This window comes from Leucoraja erinacea, chromosome 32, assembly GCF_028641065.1.
Source record: "Leucoraja erinacea ecotype New England chromosome 32, Leri_hhj_1, whole genome shotgun sequence".
Lineage (NCBI taxonomy): Eukaryota > Metazoa > Chordata > Chondrichthyes > Rajiformes > Rajidae > Leucoraja > Leucoraja erinaceus.
In genome coordinates this window covers 25,793,372-25,815,741 of record NC_073408.1, presented here as the reverse complement: position 1 = coordinate 25,815,741, position 22,370 = coordinate 25,793,372, and the positions used below count along the sequence as shown (strand labels likewise).

Here is a 22,370-nt window from a genome sequence, read left to right as displayed (position 1 = left end):
TTCCTGAAGGCAATGACAGCTTCTTTGTTTTGTTGATGCTGGGACAGAAGATGTTTTTCCTGACACCATGCTACTCTGCTCTTTCTCCTTTCTGTATTCCCACTCATCTTTGTTTATGATCCAGCCCACTATGACGGTGTCATCTCCAAACGTGTAAATGGGGTTAGAGTGTGAGGTAATGTCTTTGTGTGTGCTACAATAAGCAAGGAAACCACAACATATGATAGGATACTGAGAGGCGAGAGGAAACTGGGGAACCTTGCAGTTCACTAATCCTTAATGACAGCTGGCCAGGTCAGTATAACATAAAGTGGCAATATTAACCCGTGCATTTTACAGTATGTCCATAATTTAAGATGGAACATCCAGATCCCCCTGATTCAATAATCCCGGCTCGTAACAATTGGAGTTCAAGTTGTGTCACCGACACCTGCAATGTTTTCTTTTGCATTTTTCCTTTATTCCTCCTATATAAAATGAACATTGGATTTGTACAGAGACCGTATTATCAGGATATCAGAGCCCAAGAACCAGTTTTAAATGTTGTTATTTTGTAGAAGAATATGCCGGACTGTTGTGCATGCCATGGTCCCACAAATATCAGAAGTGTCCAGTTGGTTGGTTTGGGAGGTAGATTGGACTCGGACATCATGAGGAACACATCTGTCCAAATAGCACGGCAGCGTAACCTTCAGACAAAACTTCCAGTAATGTCTGCTCGATAATCCACAATTTGCAAGAGAAGTAGGGGCATGAGGCAGTAGGAATGTATGCACCACTGTCGTCACAGGAGCTGACAGAGTACTCGCACGTTATAGTGAGGAGTGGGTCACTTCTCAGAATAAATGTGGCTGTTCTCTCACCAGGCAAAAATGGTGCAACATATCCGGAAAAAACACACGGATGTTCTGCAGGATAATCCAAACGCACTGCAGACGCTGCCAGCACAAACACCCATCGTAGCCACTGTCATCAGCGCGGCACCCACCGTGGTCAGCACGGATGGCACCACTGGAGATGCAATTGTGGTGAGTACTCAGTGATAGGAAGCTGGGGTGGAGCAGCCAGTGTCCTAGAGAGGCCAGGAGACACAGAGAGAGAGAGAGAGGGAGAGGGAAAGAGGCACAGTGAGAGACTGAGCCGGTTAGGGAAATAGAGATATCATGGGGCGGAAATGCTGACATCCTTCACCAACAATACCCTCCATGTCCTTTCCTCACACAAGTTCTCCACTTAGCATTACTGAGCGGAGCTCTTGATCCCACAGCCCATCTTCACAGGTTCACATACCCGGTAGTTCAGAGGGGACATGCTGCGTGGTCAGTGAGAGATGAAATCAGAGGTCTGGTGCGGAAGGAGACTGACACAGAAAATCAGGATGTAGAATCAGTCTGCAGCTAAGAATCGTCAGAAGACAGAAAGCTCTGGTGGAAAGCTCCAGGCGTCCAAACTGTTGTGATAATGTAGGGGATAGCATCGAACAGGAAATCAGAGGGTTATCTAACAAAGATGATATAGTAACCACGGGGGACGTGTCTGGAAAGACTAGTCCAGCCACTAATACCATGGTTGTGGGTCCATGGAGCGTGTGCTGGGATCATAGGCACTTTGATCCCCAGCAGTAATGTGGTGGTGATCTCACCGCTCTCTGTGGAGTGAACCACCTTGACCCGGTGTAATGCAGGTGGTCTGTTGGTGTCTGGAGCAGCGACTGCTTGCAGGCATGTGATGTTGAATCACCATTGATACCATTCATGCTCTGACTGCTGGGGATAGTCTGAACGCTGTGCGTATGGTTGTGCTGCTGTTTCCTGCACCATTTGTATATCTGTACTGAGCTGCAAGTCTCACGTCTTTTCACCTTTCACACAGACAACGGATCTGCTGACTCAGGCAATGAGTGAGCTGTCGCAGACACTAACGACGGACTATCGGCCGGCTCACGGGGATTATCAGCGTGTGCAGTACATTCCTGTCTCGCAACACATCCAACCAGTTCAGGGACAGCAGCCTCAGCACATCCAGCTCCAGGTGGTACAAGTGGCACAGGTGGGTCACGTATTTTTATATCAAAGTAAACAGGAGAACAAAACTCCGCACTAAAGACTAGGTTCTGCACTCCGGACAAAACTGCGGCACGTGGCGCAGAGGTAGAGCTGCTGCCTCACAACGCCAAAGACCCGGCTTGGATCCTGACCACGGCTGCTCTCTGTACGGAGTTTGTACGTTCTCACCGTGACCTGCGTGAGTTTTCTCCGGGAGCTCTGGTTTCCTCCCACATTCCAAAGATGTACAGGTTTGTAGGCGCATTGGCTTCTGTAAATTGTTCCTTGTGCGTAGGATAGCGTTAGTGTGTGGAGATCTCTGGTCATCGTGAACTCAATGGGTCGAATGTATCTCTAAACTAAGCTTAACTAAATTGGAGCTCTGAAAATATACGGGTTATTCTGTCAGATTCAAACGGTGTGGAGCAGGAACCATCGTCCTGTACATGTTGTGGAATGGTGGCAGGTTTTAATCACCAGTGCACTGGTATCAAGTGGTAGCGTTGTACAGAAACGGGTTCTTCCACCCAACACATCCATCCAATGTCTCTGCCTATCTACATGAATCTAATGTTCACATTGAGTCTGTAACCATATAACCATATACCATATAACAATTACAGCACGGAAACAGGCCATCTCGACCCTTCTAGTCCATGCCGAACACATAATCTCCCCTAGTCCCATATACCTGCGCTCAGACCATAACCCTCCATTCCCTTCCCATCCATATAACTATCCAATTTATTTTTAAATGATAAAAACGAACCTGCCTCCACCACCTTCACTGGAAGCTCATTCCACACAGCTACCACTCTCTGAGTAAAGAAGTTCCCCCTCATGTTACCCCTAAACTTCAGTCCCTTAATTCTCATGTCATGTCCCCTTGTTTGAATCTTCCCTACTCTCAGTGGGAAAAGCTTTTCCACATCAACTCTGTCTATCCCTCTCATCATTTTAAAAACCTCTATCAAGTCCCCCCTTAACCTTCTGCGCTCCAAAGAATAAAGCCCTAACCTTCTAAGCTGTGCCTATTTACATGTCTGTTAAGTGTAGTGAGTAAATTTGACTCCACTACCACCTCTGGCAGTCAGTTCCCGATATCAACCATTCTGTGTCAAAAAACATACCCCTCGATTCTGCTTTAAAACGCATTCCTTTCGCCTTAAACCTGAGTTGATGTGAGTTGTCTCAACCTCAGGCTTGAGAGCTCCAATGTGTAGTATTTTGGGGCGGCACAGCTGCCGCGCAGCTCCGGAGACTTGAGTTTGATCCTGACCTCTGGTGCTGTCTGTGTGGAGTTTGCACATTCTCCCTGTGACCATGTAGGTTTTATCCGGGTGCTGCGGTTTGGTCCATGCAGGTTTATGGGTTAATTGCCCACTGTTAATTCCCCCGAGTATGCAGGGAATGGGTGAAAGTAGGATAATGTAGAACTAGTGGTCGGCATAGACTTGGTGGGTCGAAGGGTCCATTTCCACGCCGTTATTCTAAATTAAATGAAAACTACTGTGAGCAGTGAGCAAGTTCTGAATCTTGGATGTGGATTTCCATGACCTTGGTAAACTTGCCACATGAAGGGCAATATCTTTTGCAGCAATACGTGTCAGGCAGTAACTGCAGGAGTCTCGCCGCAGCTTCCTGGTGATCCCTCCTTTACAGCTCATCACAGGGCAACCTTCAGAATGATGAACTGTACATCACTGTGCCATCACAGAATGAGCACTGCTCTTTACATTTCCTGCTCCTGTGACCAATTATACCAGCAAATAGGCATAAAAAACAGGGAAAGTGAGAAATGAAACCAATTGCAGAGAAGGTGGAGGGAGGGAGGAGGAGCAGAGTCGATGACAATAGTCTCATGACAGATTTCAGACTGTGGTGTTGCAGCTGACAGTGGGCAGTTGACGTATGCATGGAGGTGCTTGCACTATATACTGTTATCATTGCTTATGGTGTGGTGGTCACTGTTGGGGGGAAATATCGATGGAGTGGCTGTTTTGTGAAACCTGTTCGTTCAGTTCACAAGTGAGCCAGCCAATTTAATTCTCCACCCCACTCCCACACTGACCTCTGTTCCTTTGGCCTCCGAGTCTGCTCCCCATAGGATGGTGTGTTGTTCCTCAGGCTCTTGACTGCAAGTTGCAGCCTTGCACCTCAGCGATAAATCCCATGGTTTTAGTTCTTGCTAATTTGGTTCTTTTTCTAATGTTGTGGATATTTTGGATTTCATGGGTAACTTGCGCTTCACACCTCCGTCACAGATCCCATTTATTATAGTCAGTGGGGCAGTTGTTATTCAGGTAGACTGAGAGGTTCCAGAAGGGTCGCGACCCAAAACATCACCTATTCTTTCTCTCCAGAGATGCTGCCTGACTCGCTGAGTTTCTCCAGTATTTTGTGTCTATCTGCAGTTCCTTCCTACACAAGTTGCTACTCGGGTGATGGGGTTCAATGGAGGATAGGAAACCGCACCAAGTGAGGTTCCTGACCACATTACTGTCAAGTGAGTGCTGCTAAAGATTGCAGTGTCAGGATTTAGCTCTTAATCTGATCTAATACTACACCCTGAGTACAAATATCAAGGCAGAAGTGAGAGCGGGACTAGAATAGGTCAAGTCAAGTCAAGTCAATTCAAGTTTATTTGTCACATACACATACGAGATGTGCAGTGAAATGAAAGTGGCAATGCTCGCGGAACAACAAAACAACCAAACAAATTATAAACACAATCATATCTTTCAGTATCTTTCTAAACATATGGCAGAAGTCAGAAGATGGGTTGAATAAAAAGGTACTGTATTTTGCCTGGTGATGGCGTGCTGTGCTGCTGTTGTGGTTTACACCTCCTCCCGTACTCTCTGATTGCAGGCGCCCTCTCACCAGAATCAGCATTCCACAGTGGATGTCAGCCAGCTGCACGACCCACACGGCTTTGCACAACATGCCATCCAGGTCCAGCACGTCCACGTTACTGAGCAGTCCAGCACCATGCCCACCTCTGCTGCCCAGGTAACTGATCACACCGTGCAAAGCGTCTGACTCTCCACCTAGCCTCAGCATGCCTCGTCTGTCCAGCCGTCTGTCCTCTGCAGAGTGTCCACAGTATATCACAGCACACTCATCCCAAGCCTGTCTCTGGGAAATCTCCTGAGAGATCCGATTTGGGAGTGTCACTCCCATAAGATCTATTGTATTCCTGTTCTCAAGGTTTCATTTAGTTAAAGGAAGCACAGGACAGGCAGCTCAGTAATCAGGGAGTATAATTGCTTGGAACAAAAGAGGAGGAGTCTTGTACTGCTGATCATCATGGTAGAACTGGAGCAGGAAACCATCAGTGAGGCTTTATGTTTTATATTTACAAAGAAAAGGGCTCATTTTAAACAGTTACACCAGTAGTCAGTAACAATTAGAAGTGGGCAGCACGGTGGCGCAATGGTAGAGTTGCTGCCTTACAGCGAATGCAACACCAGAGACCTAGGTTCGATCCCGACTACGGGTGCTGTCTGTACGGAGTTTTATGTTCCATCCGTGACCTGCGTGGGTTTTCTCCGAAATCTTCGGTTTCCTCCCACACTTCAAAGACGTACAGGTTTGTAGGTTAATTGGCTTGGTAAATGTAAAAAAATTGTCCCTAGTGTGTGTAGCATATTGTTAATATGCGGGGATCGCTGGTCGGCGCTGACCCGGTGGGTCAAAGGGCCTGTTTCCGCCCTGTATCTCTAAACTAAATTAATCAGATCTGTAGACAGATGATGGAAAGGCATTAAAGCAAGTAGGAGTTGGAGATTTTAGCTTCCCCAAAATTAACTGAGGTTACCTTTTGTACAAGAGCCTGAGATGGGGTGGGATTTGTAAAATGCATCCTGGAGGGTTTTTGAAGCAGTGTATAGTGTCTTTCCACGGAGGGGACTGAACTAGATCTTCTCTTGGCAAATTAGAATGTGCATGTGAGAGAAGTGTCTGTCAGTCTTTGAGAATACTGGTCATAGTTAGGTGGTCATGGAAAAAGATGCGATTGTCACTCGAGATGGGGTTGAAAACTGAGGACGATGAATTCCAAATGTGAGAGACTGGGCAGGTAGGAGAAGTGAAAGAGTTCAGAGTCAGCATTGTCCCTGTAAGGGTCAGAAGCAAAGATGGTAAGTTTAGGGAACCTCGATTTACAAAGGATATGAAAGATTTGACAGGAAAAAGTAGGAAGTCTGTTGTGGGGAATTGGTATTGAATGAGAAACCTGAAGTTTATAGGGGATATAGGAGAAAACAGAAACAACATAGGGGACATGAAATGACTTGGCAAATAGTATTCTATAAGTATAATAGAAGCAGGTTGGGACAGAACAGGTAGGTCCCCGCTCCATGTGTGGAGCCAGGGGTTATGAGCGAGGATGTAAATGAATACGCAAGGAACTGCAGAAGGTGGAATTGAGCAAAACACAAAGTAATGGAAGAAAGCAGCGGGTCAGGCAGCATCTGTGGAGAGAATGGACAGGTGACGTTCTGGGTCAGAACCCTTCTTCAGACTGCTGCCTGACCCACTGAGTTGCACTGACACTTGGTGTTTTGTTCATAAATGAATACTTCTCATCACCAGGGAGAAGGGCATGGAGGTGGGATAAATCAGGGAGGGGTATCATGATATTCTGGGGAACATCAGTATCAGGAAGAAGAAGGTATTGGAAATACTGGCATACAGTAGGGTTGATAAATCCACAGGGCCCGACTGAAACTATCTCAGGGTGCTAAGGGAAGCAAAGGAGGAGATTGGTGAGGCTCTGATGGAGACTGTTGCACCTTTATTGACCATGAGTGAGGTACCAGAAGAATGAGGGACAGCTCATGTTGTCTCCTTGCTCATAAAAGACAGGAGGGATGAGCCAGGTTACTACCGGCCAGTGAGCCTTACATCGGTGGGAGGAGAGTTGGTGGAGATTGAGGGGGAGGATTGTGTTCACTTACAACTCCAGGGACTGGAAAGACATGACTTTGTGTAGGGAAATCATGTCTCACAAATCTGAGCATTATTTCAGATGTTAACTAAGAGAATTGCTGAGGTAAATATGTAGATGTGGTTTACATGGATTTCAGTTGGTCTTTTGACAAGGTCTCGCGTGGTAAGGTGGTCGACAAAGTTGAAGCTGAAGAGTTCCAATGCATGTTGGATGCAATATTTAGGTATGTTACGAAACCTACCTGAATCGTCATTGGGAATCTGCCCTCAGCCATGGCCGCGATTTTGGCGCTGTTTGGAGGGGGCGGGTTTAAAACGCGATTTTTACTAGGCTGTACTAATCGCACATGTTCAGCCTAGTAAATCATTAACGAAAAATCGCTGCAAGACCCGGTCGCAAAAGGTATTATTAGTTTTATAGGCCTCGATAATATAGTTCTAATAGTTTTAAAATTACTGTTTCATTTCGCAACCTCTCGCAGCCCCAGGGTTTTATAGAGCAAACAATTAAAGGTATGTACCTTATTTTTACATTAAATGGGGCATATATATAACCCTATATATCAAGTTATCTATAGCGAGTAGCTCATTTTGGGCTTTTTATATCCCGCAGTATTTTTCTCGGCACTTGAGGGCACTAATCCAGCGCTATGTCAACGTTCTAAACCAGCGCGTTCCACATGAACCCACTAGAAAGCCGATTTAAATGGGCATTTATTTACAGCAATTGAACACTAAATTCCTTCCATTTGGCCTATAAATTAATGTAAATTAGATATAAAAATCATGTTATATTGTGAATTATTTGTGAATAATCTTTGGACACTTAGGCTATTTAAAAATGTTAATCTTTCCTTAAGAAATGGGCTTTTGATTATCCAAGATCACAGCTTTTTTGTAATGTCCATTGAAAATCAATAGGGAACAAGATGCTAATTTCCGAGTATGAAAATGGTCATAACTTTTTTAATACTTGAGATATGAAAGTGAATTTGGTGTCAAATTAAACTTATTGTTATGCTTTATCTGATGGGATAAATTGCAGACTTGATTTTTTAAATCTCAAAATTTTGTAACATTGCTACAATATTGACTTGGTGGAGCATAGTGTACGGGGTTGGTGGCTTGGTGGAGTATAGTGTACGGGGTTGGTGGCTTGGTGGAGTATAGTGTACTCTGTGGAGTATAGTATATCTGACTGGAAGTCTGGAACTGGTGATGGTACACTATGGATCAAGTGCTGGCAAAGGAGATTAGTATAGAAAGTATGGACATGGTGGGCCGAAGGGTTGTTCCAGTCAATACTGTATTATCAAATTATTAGATGAAGTTTGAAAGCTTCAAATTATTACAGGTTCTACAAAGAAGTAAATAGGTAATTGCATTCAGTATTCTGGATTTTATTGGAAATCACAAAATGCTGAAAATAGTCATCAGGGCAGGTAGTGGAGAGAAGTTAGATTAATGTTTCGTGTAGATGATGTTTCTGCATTTTCTCTCTGCAGCAACACTGGGACCTGATGAGTATTTCCACCGGTTTCAGTGTCTATTTCTGATTCTTGGTGTTTTGTCTGCTATGTTATTAATGTGCATGTTTCAAAGAGTGTACGTTCCTTACCCTGGCATGCAGGAACCTAATGGACATGAAATGAAAACGCTATTGAGAACAGAATGTGTTCTAAAGTTGTGGCCATATTCATGACCTGTGCACTGTGTGTTTGCTTGCAGAGTGGAAGTGGTCAGCCACTCAGTCCCATGTCACAGCAGTCACAGGAACTCAGCCCTTCCCAGATACAGAGTGGATCGTCAACACAGAACCAGGTGTTGCAGCAGCAACCCACAGCTACTGTACAGCACACTTACCTGCCCAGCACCTGGGGAACCTTTCGCAACTACTGTAAGTCAATAGACAGAAGAATGGCTAGTTGTACTGTCAGAAATTTTGGAAATGGTTTTATCTATTATTATAAGAACTATGATGCTATTTATGCAGGAAATGCATTTGTAAACTTTAACGACTGAGGTTTCAGATGTTGTATAAACCGTGCTGTCTGCGCATTATTCACTTTCATATTTGAAAATAGTACATCAACTAGCGTGGAAGCTGAGCCAGTCTGTGGTGGAGAAGCCCATCCCTGTGATCATCAGATCCCAAAGCATTTACACTGCATTTCCCTGAAAACCCGGAACTCCTGGATGTGAACCGATCAAGCATAAAATAGGTCCCTCAGAATAAAAGTCTCTTTGCGTCTCTCTTTGTGTGACATCCTTTTGCCTTCTTTTCTTCTCTAGCATTGGTTCACCCAACCCCCCTCACCAGTCCATGTATTTCATGCCAACATTTGCCCTGTCCCACCTATTCCAGCTTACTCACCCCCCAACCACCACAATCAGTCGGGTCTGCACCAGAAACATCACCTATTCACGTTCCAGAGACTCTGCTTGATCCTCTCTGAGTTCCTCCGGCACTTTGTGTCCTACGTAAGATTCCAGCATCTGCAGCTCCTTGTTCTCCATTGTCAAACCTCAGGATCTGATCAGTTCTGAAATAAAAGGAAACAATACTGGAAATAACCTCAGATTAAGTAGCATCGGAGGGTCTGGTGGAAGCTTGCTCAATGGTCAATATGTCGCTTCAGATGGTGTCCTACCCACAGTGCTTCCAGCACCTTTTATTGTGAGTTATACCAGCTGTCAATTAGATGTGGGATCTGTTGTCTGTGGCTTTGTCTAGGGGTCGTGTGGAGGAGGATGGGTATGTCACATGTAAATTCCTAGAGAAATTGAGGAAGAGAAGAGGGAGGTAGCGGCGTTTCATTGTTTATACCTTTGGGTTGTCGACCACCAAGTGGAATATTCTGAACTGCTCTTCACATTCCACTTGCGTAGTGTACAACCCAATGTTATCAACATTGAATTCTCCAATTTCACACAATGCCCCCCCCCCATTCCCCCCCACTCCTAGTATGTACACATTTCTTCCCTGTCCATTTTTGGTTCCAACCCAAAACATAATCTGCCCATATCCCTCCACTGATTCTGCCTGGCCTGCTGAGTTCCTCAAGCACTTTGTGTTTTGCTCAAGATTCCAGCATCTGCATCCTCTTGTGTATCCAGTCCCTTCAACCTGTTCTGTCATTCAGTGAGATTATATCTGATCAGGCTCTAGGCTTCTGCCTTGCCGGACAAGCTTCAATTAACCCTGGTTTTCAAATGTTCACCTCATTCTCAGGGTTCAAAGTGTTTTGTTTATAAAGAGAGTTCTACTGCCCCTGTGTGGAGACATGGCCACAGCGAGCAGCACCGGAAATTGGAGGAACAGCACCTCATATTCCGTTTGGGGAGTCTACACCCCCGGGGCATGAACATCGAATTCTCCCAATTCTGTTAGTCCTTGCTGTCTCCTCCCCTTCCTCAGCTCCCCTGCTGTCTCCTCCCACCCTCCAGCCTTCTGGCTACTCCTCCTTTTCCCTTTCTTGTCCCCACCTACCCCCGCCCCTGATCAGTCTGAAGAAGGGTTTCGGCCCGAAACGTTGCCTATTTCCTTCGCTCCATAGATGCTGCTGCACTGCTGAGTTTCTCCTGCTTTTCTGTGTAACCTTCGATTCTCCAGCATCTGCAGTTCCCTTAAAACCCTGAATGAGTTGGCTCTCATGTGAAGGTTGTCCTGGGCTCTCCCACCAGTGGAAATATTTATTTCTCTCATAATCTGCTATTCATTAATGAAGTCTTATCTTGTTCATGGATCTACAAGGCTGGTCATAGTAATCCATAGATGATAATTAAATCCTTTCCAGTTTAATTTTAGTGTATTTTAGGGCCTTAGGCCCACTGAGTCCGCGCCGACCAGCGATCCCCGTATGCTCGTACTATCCTACACACTTTTAACAAAATCACATTAGCCTACAAAAATGTTCGCCTTTGGAGAGTGGGAGGAAATCGGAGCACCCGGAAAAAACCCACGCTGTCACAGGGAGAACATACAAACTCCATCCGTAAACAAACCTGGGTCTCTGGCGCTGCAAGGAAGCAACTCTACAGCTGCACCACCATGCCGCCCCTTATTTTTAAACTACCTGTTGCTGACGTGCTGACCAGCAAGTGGTGTCTCAGATAGAACCCAGCTCTTGCACTCAACTGCGATCTTACTTCTACCTTTGCGCGTTGGTTCTGAAATGACAGCCAGCTGCTCCCCACGTTGAACTCTACCTGCCACAACTTTTATATATTGAAATGCCGAGTGACATCACCAGCCACCCAATCTGAATTGTATTCCTTATCCTTCCTCTCCCAACTCCAATCCCAACTCCAACCTATTTACTGTTCCATGTTATCTTCCTGAACAGGAAAATTAGACCATGGCTTATCATCTCATACCAGGGATACCTCCAATAGTGCAGTATCTCCCAGGTGTGGGCTGAGTCTCGCTCCAGGTCAGGGGCAGGGAATTTTCGACATACAGTGCCCTCCATAATGTTTGGCACAAACACCCATCATTTATTTATTTTTTTGCCTCTGTACTCCACAATTTGAGATTTATAATAGAAAAAATCACATGTGATTAAAGTGCACATTGTCAGATTTTAATAAAGGCCAGTTTTAAACATGTTGATTTCACCATGTACAAATTACAGCAGTGTTTATACATAGTCCCCCCATTTCAGGGCACCATAATGTTTAGGACACAGCAATGTCATGTAAATGAAAGTAGTCATGTTTAGTATTTTGTTGCATATCCTTTGCATGCAATGACTGCTTGAAGTCTGTGATTCATGGACATCACCAGTTGCGGGGTGTCTTCTCTGGTAATGCTCTGCCAGGCCTGTATAAGCGAGTTCTGTATTCCGAAAAATGCAAGGAATCATAGGATTTGTCAAAGGCCGGAGACGTCCGGACCGACGGGACACGAGGCCCAGTGCGGAGAAGCACCAACCCCAGCTCACCTCCGCCTCTCCCGCTGGGCCAACCGACAGCCCAGACCGACAAGACCAGCGGCCCCAGACCCACAGAACCCACAGTCAGCCCAACCCCGCTCCAACTCCAGAGGCACCCGCTCCCCAATGGGCCGCTAGTTCTCCCACGGCCTCAGCCCCTACCCCAAGTACAAGCCGTACCTTGCACATCACCGGCTTCTGCCCCTACGGTACCCGTTTCCACTTCATCCACATCCCCGAGGAGGAGAGAGGGCCCCTGCATCGCGAGCGCCAGCCTGGGCTCGGCCTCCTCCATCCCGGCATTAGACTAGGCTTGGGACTGGGCAAGGGAGGGGACGAGGTTGCTGCTGCCGCCAGCACCACCATCACCAACAGCACCAGCAGCTCCAGCGTGCGCCCGGCCTGCCCATGACCGGCAGGAGCCCGTCCGCAGACTCTCTCTCCGACCAGGACGACTCCAGCAGCAGTGGCTCCGAGTCGCCCCTCTTCGAGAAGGAGCGGCGGCTGCCCATCTTCAGCAGGATCTCGGTGTCGGACTGAGGGGAGGTGGGTGGAGGTGTTGGGCTGCTGGCCAACCCGGCGGGACAGGCAGAGCTGAGCTGGAGCCAGCGGCTGCAAGTCCGGGGCCGTCCCGCCAGCCCAGGGCCACCCCGGACACCACCGGACAGGGACGGGACACCGGGGACGGGACGCAACTCAACAGCACCCGCAGCAACGGAGAGCCGACCCTGACTACGGACGAAATGCAATGCAGCACAACCGTTGCCAAGACTGTTTTATAGCTAGTGACCTATGACCTGGGCATGCGTGGTCGGAATACCAAACTCACTTATTGCAGCCATCTTTAGCTTCTGCTTGTTTTGGGGGGTAGTCCCCATCAGTTTTCTCTTCAGCATATAAAATTCATGCTCAATTGGGTTCAGATCGGGTGATTGACTTGGCCTTCTTTAGCTTTGAAAAACTCTTTTGTTTAGCAGTATATTTGGGATCATTGTCGTGCTGTGGAATGAACCGCCGACCAATGAGTTTTGAGGCGTTTGTTTGATCTTGAGCAGATAGGATGTGTCTATACATTTCAGAATTCATTATGCTACTACCATCAGCAGTTGTATCATCAATGAAAAGTGAGCCAGTACCTTCAGCAGCCATACATGCCCAGGCCATAACACCCCCACCACCGTGTTTCACAGATGAGGTGGTATGCTTTGCATCTTGGGCAGTTCCTTTTCTCCTCCATACTTTGCTCTTGCCATCACTCTGATATAAGTTAATCTTCGTCTCATCTGTCCACAAAATCTTTTTCCAGAACTGTAGGTGCTCTTTTAAGTACTTCTTGGCAAACTGTAACCTGGCCATCCTATTTTTGCGGCTAACCAGTGGTTTGCATCTTGCAGTGTAGCCTCTGTATTTCTGTTCATGAAGTCTTCTGCGGACAGTGATCATTGACAAATCCACACCTGACTCCTGAAGAGTGTTTCTGATCTGTCTGACAGGTGATTGGGGATTTTTCTTTATTATAGAGAGAATTCTTCTGTCATCAGCTGTGGAGGTCTTCCTTGGCCTGCTAGTCCCTGCGATTAGTAAGCTCACCAGTGCTCTCTTTCTTCTTAATTATGTTCCAAACAGTTGATTTTGGTAAGGCTAAGGTTTGGCTGATGCCTCCAACAGTTTTATTCTTGTTTCTCGGTCTCAAAATGGCTTCTTTGACTTTTATTGGCACAAATTTGGTTCTCATGTTGATAAACCAATACGTTTAAAAAGAGAGGCAAAACATAGACAGATTTAACTCAGAGTTTCCGTGGATTTTGAAGAAACAGCAGCAAAGAGAAGCAGGAAAAAACACTGATTGGCTCTAGCCCAAGTGGGAGGAGAGTTAGAAGTGTCAGAGGGGGAAAACAGTTTAAAACTGTGGAATTTGGTTTGTAAATTGGTAAATTAGGCAATTTATCAGTCAATATAAGCAAAACGGCTCTTAGGGAGCGGCAGTGAGGGAAGTGCATTGTGAATAAAATGTGAGTCTTTGGCTCGAGAGTCTTTGGCGAGGAGGCTGAGGAGAGGAGGCTACGCATAAAGCTCGAGAGGACGGAACGCAGTGAACACATGTCGGGGCAGATGAGACAGTGTGAGCCTTACAGAATGTGGGAATTCAGGGACACGGATGGAGCCTCTGGCTGCTACAACTGTGGCAAGTGCGTCCAGCTTCAGCTCCTAAAGGACCGTGTTGGGGCACTGGACAAGCAGCTGGATGACCTCAGGGCCATCCGGGAAAATGGGAGTTTCCTGGACAGGACCTACATTGAGGTAGTCACGCCGAGGATACGGGAAGAACCAAGGTATGTGACGGAGAGAAAGGGTGGAAATTGTGAAGTGCAGAAGACCCAGGTGGCTGTGCCTAATGAAACTGGGAACTGTCTGGGGAGATGATGTTTCCAGTCCGAGCAGGCACGTCGGTGGCTCCAATCCTAGAGGTGGGACTCGACTGACGAGACTGACGTGGGGCAGAGCCCTAGTGGTGGGTGACTCCATTGTCCGAGGAGTGGACAGGAGATTCTGTGGCGGCAGATGAGATGCGAGGATGGTCTGTTGCCTCCTTGGTGCCAGGGTTCAGGATGTCACGAGCCTAATTTAAAACATCCTCGAGAAAGAAGGTGAACAGCTGGCAGTAGTTGTGCATGTAGGTACAAACGACATCGGGAAAAAGAGGGAGGAGGTTCTCCAACATGAGTTCAGGGAGTTGGGAAGAAGACTGAAATGCCGGACTTCGAGGATGGTTATCTCTGGATTGCTTCCAGTACCACGTGCTAGTGAGGACAGGAACAGGGAGATAGGGGATCTGAATGTGTGGCTGAGGGGCTGGAGCAGGGAGCAAGGATTTAGATTTATCGACCACTGGGATCTCTTCTGGGGTAGGGGTGACCTGTACAAAGGGGACGGGTTACACCTTAACTGGAGGGGGACCGACATTCTGGCAGGCAGGTTTGCTAGAGCTACACGTGTGGGTTTCAACTAAACAGTGGGGGGATGGGATTGACAAATTGGGAGTACAAAGATGGAGTTGAAGGGCAAGTGGCTACAGGAAAAATTACAAAAGATTCTCGAATTAATGGGAAGAAAAGCTTGAGAAGGGACAACAGAGTAAGGTCAGGGCCAATTGCGAGCGGTGGGAGGGGGGGAAGTGAATACTGCGGTCAAAGTGCTGTATATGAATGCGCGAAGTGTAAGGAATAAAGTGGACGAGCTTGAGGCTCAGTTAGAAATTGGCAAGTATGATGTTGTGGGAATTACTGAGACATGGCTGCAAGAGGGCCAGGGCTGGGAACTGAATATTCAAGTGTATACCTCCTATCGAAAAGACAGACAGGTGGGCGGAGGGGGTGGGGTTGTTCTGTTGGTGAGGAATAACATTCCACACGCTCATCTCCCTGCTACCTTCAGGTAGAAGGTACAGGAGCCTGAAGACTGCAACAACCAGGTTCAGGAATAGCTACTTCCCCACAGCCATCAGGCTATTAAACCTGGTTCGGACAAAACTCTGATTATTAATAACCACTTTCTGCTATTTGCACTTTATCAGTTTATTTATTCATGTGTGTGTATATTTATATCATGGTATATGGACAAATTTATCTGTTTTGTAGTAAATGCCTACTATTTTCTGTGTTCTTAAGCAAAGCAAGAATTTCATTGTCCTATACAGGGACACATGACAATAAACTCACTTGAACTTGAACTTGGTCAAACCTGTCCCAGTTTTAGTACTTTATCTTCATAGATATGGGTCAAATAAAATGACTATTTTTGGCCGCCCACTATGTCTGAAGTTTATCTTGTACCATTTACTGTGAAGATAAACACACAAAACATGTTCTGTTTAAGAAAGAACTGCAGATGCTGGAATAATCAAAGGTGGACAAAAATGCTGGAGGAGCTCAGTGGGCGAGGCAGCATCTATAGAGAGAAAGAATAGGCGACGTTTCGGCGCTTCAGACTGATGTCGGGGGGGGGGGGGGGGGGGAAAGAACTGCGGATGCTAGAAATATCGAAGGTAGACAAAAATGCTGGAGCGCAGGCTCGGCGCTCAATTCGCCCAACACCTCCGCTCAGTTTGTACTAACCAACCTGATCTCCCAGTGGCTCAGCACTTTAACTCCCCCTCCCATTCCGAATCTGACATTTCTGGCCTGGGCCTCCTCCATTGCTAGAGAGGCCCAGTGCAAATTGGAGGAACAGCACCTCATATTTCGCTTGGGTAGTTTACACCCCAGCAGTATCAACATTGATTTCTCTAATTTCAGATAGCCCTCACTTTCTCCCTCTTACCCCTCTCCCTTCCCAGCTCTCCCACAAGCCTACTGTCTTCGCCTCTTCCTTTCTTTGTCTCCCCCCCCCCCCCCCCCAAACTTCAGTAAGAAGGGTCTCGATCCGAAACGTCGCCCATTCCTTTTCTCCATAGATGCTGCCTCACCCGCTGAGTTTCTCCAGCATTCTTGTCTATCTTTAATACCTCTGTGTTCTTATTCATCGTTCAGAATGGGACCCAGCGTGGTCTTTACTCTCTTGCCTTCATTGAGAGCACTTTTTGGATCTTCAGGCTTGCCTGAAAATCAAAATTGAATTCATTCAATTTTAATATTTAATTTGTGAACATCACTATTGAACAAAAAGAGACACAAGGACGTGTAGATTCTGGAATCTTGAGCAAAACACAAAGACCTGGAGGAATAGAGAAATGTGAGGTGTTGCATTTTGGGAAGTCTATCGTGGGCAGGACCTACACTGTGCGTGGTACAGGCTTCTGGGGAGTGTTGTAGAGCAGTGAGATCTAGGAGTGTAGGTGCATACTTCCTTGAAGGTCGAGTCGCAGGTAGATCGTGTGGTCAAAATGGCATTTGGCACATTGGCCTTCACCAGTCATGTTGCAGTTTTATAAGGCATTGGTGAGGCCGCATTTATAGTAATGTGCTCAGTTCTGGGCACCATGTTGTAGGAAAGATATTGTCAAGCTTGAAAGGGTTCAGAAAAGATTTACGAGGATGTTGCCAGGACCAGAGGGTGTGAGCTAAGGTTGAGTAGGCTGGGTCTCTAGTCCTTGGAGCGCAGGAGGATGAGGGGAGATCTTATAAGAGGTATACAAAATCATGAGATGAATAGATCGGGTAGATGCACCGAGTCCCTTGCCCAGAGTAGGGGAATCGAGGACCAGAGGACATAGGTTCAAGGTGAAGGGGAAAAAATTTAATAGGAATCCGAGGGGTAACTTTTTCACACAAAGGGTGTTGGGTGTATGGAACAAGCTGCCAGAGGAGGTAGTTGAGGCTGGGACTATGGCCATCATTTTAAGAACCATTTAGGCAGGTACATGGATAGGACAGGTTTGGAGGGATATGGATCAAATCTGCTGGTAAATGGTACTTGATGGCTGGCTGGCATGGATATAGTGGGCTCAACGCTTGCTACTGTGCGGAATGATGATGTCCTAGCTTTAAAATACATTCATTTAAAATACTGTGTTTTCAACTGAACTTTTGATCATTTGTCCTGATCTGCTGCAGCCCAGATTCTTTGCTCTGGTTTACCATGCAAATGGCATTACGTGTGTGTGAGTGTTTGTTCCTGTTGGTGGGGCCACTGGCTGCAGTGGATGCTGTATGTTCAACCACGCACTGCTTCAGTTTACAATGAAAGACTTGTAGATGGCTAGTGCATGTGCCTTTAACATAGTGACCTTACCACCCTTAACCACTCCCCTTATCAGGGGTATAACTGCATGCTCCCTCCCTGGTGTCTCTCTCTCTAGCTCCGGTGACAGACCACGTACAGCTAGTATAGCACTTATGTGAACGGTTAATAAAAGCTACAGTTAAGACAATGTGTTGTTGAGACTTCTTTACAAGACTTTCCATTTGTCTTGGTGTTACAGCTTCTGAGATTCAGATGATGACCATCCCTCAGACGCAGTACGTTATTGCAGAGGCTCCAGTAACCACAGTGAACAGTGGCCAGATGAAGGCAGTGACGCAGGTCAGTGTTTGCTTCAGCTACACTCCCTATCCACAGCATCGTGCAGCTTATGGTGGAGTAACATATACTACACTTTTCTGTCTCGAAACTGAAATATTTTTGCAGCTTCTGGAACTTTCATTCATATGTGTATTCGCAGAATGATAAACTAACACAGTTGAAACTGACCCATCAGCCCATTGTCTCTGCTTGAATTATCCTGCTCTTTCCCCCACCCCTCCGCTCCAGACCATATTTTTTCCTCCAAGTCTTTATTCATTTCTTTGAATATCACTATTCTTCATTTTTCTAACACCTCGGGCAGTGGATCTTGCCCTTAGACGCAAAAATACCACCTATCATCTTTAATGTGTGATTACTGATCCACCTACCACAGCCTCTTCTCGTTCACTTTCAGTACCGTACGTGATTTAAGAAGGGTCTCGACCCGAAAGGTCACCCATTCCTTCTCTCCAGAGATGCTGCCTGTCCTACAGAGTTACTCCAGCTTTTTGTGTCTTTCTGTGATTTACAATAGACAATAGGTGTGGGAGTAGGCCATTCAGCCCTTCGAGCCAGCACCACCATTCAATGTGATCATGGCTGATAATCCCCAATCAGTACCCCGTTCCTGCCTTAACCCCATATCCCCTGACTGCGCTATCTTTAAGGGCCCTACCTGGCTCTCTCTTGAAAGTATACAGAGAACCGGCCTCCACCGCTCTCTGAAACGGAGAATTCCACAGACTCACAACTCGCTGTGAGAAAAAGTGTTTCCTCGTCTCCGTTCAAAATGGCTTACCCCTTATTCTTAAACTGTGGCCCCTGGTTCTGGACTCCCCCAACATCGCGAACATGTTTCCTGCCTCTAGCGTGTCCAAACCCTTAATAATCTTATATGTTTCAATGAGATTCCCTCTCACCCTTCTAAACTCCGGAGTGTACAAGCCCAGCTGCTTCATTCTCTCAGCATATGACAGTCCTGCCATCCTGGGAATTAACCTTGTAAACCTGCACTGCACTCCCTCAATAGCAAGAATGTCCTTCCTCAAATTAGGGGACCAAAACTGCACACAATACTCCAGGTTTGGTCTCACTAGGGCCCTGTACAACTACAGAAGGACCTCTTTGCTCCTATACTCGACTCCTCTTGTTATAAAAGCCAACATACCATTCGCTTTCTTCACTGCCTGCTGTACCTGCATGCTTACTTTCATAGACTGATGAACAAGGACCCCCAGATCCAGTTGTACTTCTCCTATTCCCACTTGACGCCATTTAGATAGTAATCTGCCTTCCTGTTTTTGCTACCAAAGTGGATAACCTCACATTTATCTTCATCTGCCATGCATCTGCCCACTCCCCCAACCTGTCCAAGTCACCCTGCATTCTCATAGCATCCTCCTCACAGTTCACACTGCCACCCAGCTTTGCGTTATCTGCAAATTTGCTAATGTTACTTTGAATCCCTTCATCCAAATCATTGATGTATATTGTAAATAGCTGCGGTCCCACCACCGAGCCTTGCGGTACCCCACTTAACAAATCTTTCCTGAAGGACCTGTGCCTTCAGAACATTGACAGTTTCTCCCGTCTTCACATAACTCAGCAGCCGATAGCAATGTCTATGTGCCCTCACTAAACCTTTGGTTATATTGTCGTGCCTAGAACTGTACATAATATTTCAGCGGAAGATCACTAATGCTCAATATTTTACGAAGGTTGCGAAACTGGGCTACTTAGAAGCAAAGCAATGTGTGTCGTGCTGCTGTACATAGTGGTGAGCACTGAGCCGCTGGGCAGATGTTGTTACTTGCTCGCAAACCTCCATGGCAAATTCCTTGTAGGTATACATACTTCTTCTTCTTCTTCTTAAGCCCTTTGCTTCTCTAGGGAGCACAGGCCATTGACAAATGTCCTCCACCTCACTCGGTTGTTGGCAGTTCTTTCGAGATGTCCCCAGTTGAGCCCACTCTCAGACACTTCTGTCTGGACGCCTCTTCTCCAGCTGTCCCTGGGGCGACCTCTTTTCCTTTTTCCTTGGGGGTTCCATTTCAGGGCTTGCCGGGTGATGTTGGTGCTGGTTTCCTGAGGGTGTGTCCAATCCAACTCCATTTTCTCCTTCGAATTTGTAAGTCAACTAGACCATCTGCTCCCCCAATGGTGTGATCCCCCAACTCAATATTCCACCATGTACCCGTCGCCTCCAACGGAACTGAACCCGTTCCCAAATGTAAGATTCCAGCACTCCCCTGCCTCCCTCAGCAGTGGATTTAAAAAAAAATCCAATTGCACCTCCCCTGGCTGCTGCAGCAGTGAAAAGTTCAGAGTGTTCCTGTCTTGCAACTTTGTATTGAAGTGTGTTGGAAGCTGATAGGAAGGAGCAGCCGTCAACGAATCAAAAGGCAGAAAGGCAGCCGGACGGCAGCCGGTCAGATGGCACGAGAGTTTTATATATTAACTAGACCAAGTGCAGACCCTTTGGGTCTGCTCCCCCAATGGTGTGATCGCCCAACCCAATATTCCACCATGAACCCGTCTCCTCCAACTGGCACGAGAGTTTTATAGATAGATAGATAGATAGATATATAGATAGATAGATAGATAGATAGATAGATAGATAGATAGATAGATAGTTACACAAAAAAGCTGGAGAAACTCAGCGGGTGCAGCAGCATCTATGGAGCGAAGGAAATAGGCAACGTTTCGGGCCGAAACCCTTCTTCAGACATAGATAGATAGATGGATGGATAGATAGATAGATAGATAGATAGATAGATAGATAGATAGATAGATAGATAGATAGATAGATAGATAGATACACAAAAAAGCTGGAGAAACTCAGCGGGTACAGCAGCATCTATGGAGCGAAGGAAATAGGCAACGTCTCGGGCCGAAACCCTTCTTCAGACATATCTATCTATCCATCTATCTATCTATCTCCTGGTTTGTTCTTTTCCAAGGTTCACATTGCTTACTTTGTCTCCACCAGATGTTAAGTATCCTCCTAAGGCAGGTGTTAGTGAATGTTTATAGCCTGTTTGTAGTGTGTTTTGTTGTTTTCCGTGTCTCTGATCCATACAGCATCACCTGTTTCACATTTGAGTTAAAGATGCATATGTTGGTGTTGATTGAGATGTGTTTTGAGCTCCATTTCTTCCTGAGCATGTTAAACACCACCCTAGCCTTATTGATTCTACTTTTTATGTCTGCCTCTCCCCCTCCTATTCTACATACTTAAATATAATGTATTTAATTCAATTCAACACACCTTGCAGTCTGTGCAGAGTTCAGCATGTCCCACTTTAGTTTGAACAGTGGTGGCAGTCCGCCTCGGTCTCCAGCCTGATCAGAGGGAGGTGTGGAAGGCCAGGCCACCAGGCCCTGATGCTGGAGGAGGGATAAGAGGGGGACACAGACGCTGTGGCCGAGACGGCTAGCTCGGCGCTTCTAGACCATGCTCTGTGTGCACCTCCCCAAACAGCATTTTCTGCCCAACCTGCTACACAACCTCTCCCTGTAGCTAACTTCCTCTAATCTAATCACTCTAATAAACCGCCTCTCCAAAGCCTCAACAACCTTCCTGTTATGAGGCCACTGAATTGCACTCAATACTTCAAATGCAGCCATATAAGTCATACAAAGTTGCAACTAAACCTGCAGCTGAAAGAGGAGAAGAAGGTGATGTTCGGGCTCTTGAAGAGGTAGATAAATTCTCATGCCCGATGAGATCTAAATGCTTTTCAAGAGACCTAATTCATATCCTTCTTGATCTCAAACTGCCCTAGCATGTTGGTATTCCGTGTATTGATCTCACTCTCCTCCATGTTTATCTCCTTGGTGAATACTCATTTAGTACCTTGCCTACATCCTCTGACTCCAAGCATAAATTCCTTATTTTATCTTTCAGTGGCTCTACCTTCTCCCTGGTCGCTTCTTGTTTTTAATGTGCGTATCAAAAACCTTTCGATATTTTAAAATCTGATTTGCCAGTGATATTACACGGCCCATTTTGGCTCATCTGATTGCATGATTGAGTTATTTCCTACTTGATTTATGTTCTTCAAAGACATATCTAATTTCATCTTCCTAAACCTTATGTATGCTTCTTTCTGATCAAATTTAAAGCATCTCTGGTCATCCAAGGTTCCCTGACCGTGCCTTCCTTATCCCTCTCCTTACTGGAACATACATCCTGAACTGCTGCTCTTTATATGACTCCCACATGTCTGATATTAACTTGCCCAATAACAACTGCTCCCTATCTTTTGCCTAACCATGTTCTAAAACTGCCTTACCTCAACTTAGTTATTTCTCTGGAAGTCCAGACTATCTTTACTCTTAACCATTTTACAACTTTCATGCGTTTAGTTTAGAGATACAGTCTGGAAACGGTCCCTTCGGCCCAGAGTCTATGCCGACCAACATGAGTAGTGAA

At 46.2% G+C, this 22,370-nt stretch overlaps 1 protein-coding gene across 2 annotated transcripts in view; it reads left to right on the top strand.

Moving 5' to 3' along the window:
* Window positions 1–22,370, top strand: part of prdm10 (PR domain containing 10) — a 191,295-nt gene that overhangs the window by 166,517 nt on the left and 2,408 nt on the right. Inside the window, exons 18-22 of one of the 2 annotated variants that reach the window (XM_055660936.1) lie at window positions 867–1,028; window positions 1,873–2,049; window positions 4,917–5,057; window positions 8,727–8,895; window positions 17,853–17,953. In XM_055660936.1, coding sequence (XP_055516911.1) covers window positions 867–1,028; window positions 1,873–2,049; window positions 4,917–5,057; window positions 8,727–8,895; window positions 17,853–17,953 — 750 coding nt within the window. The remainder of the gene's footprint in view (window positions 1–866; window positions 1,029–1,872; window positions 2,050–4,916; window positions 5,058–8,726; window positions 8,896–17,852; window positions 17,954–22,370) is intronic. The other variant, XM_055660937.1, reaches the window with a different exon arrangement.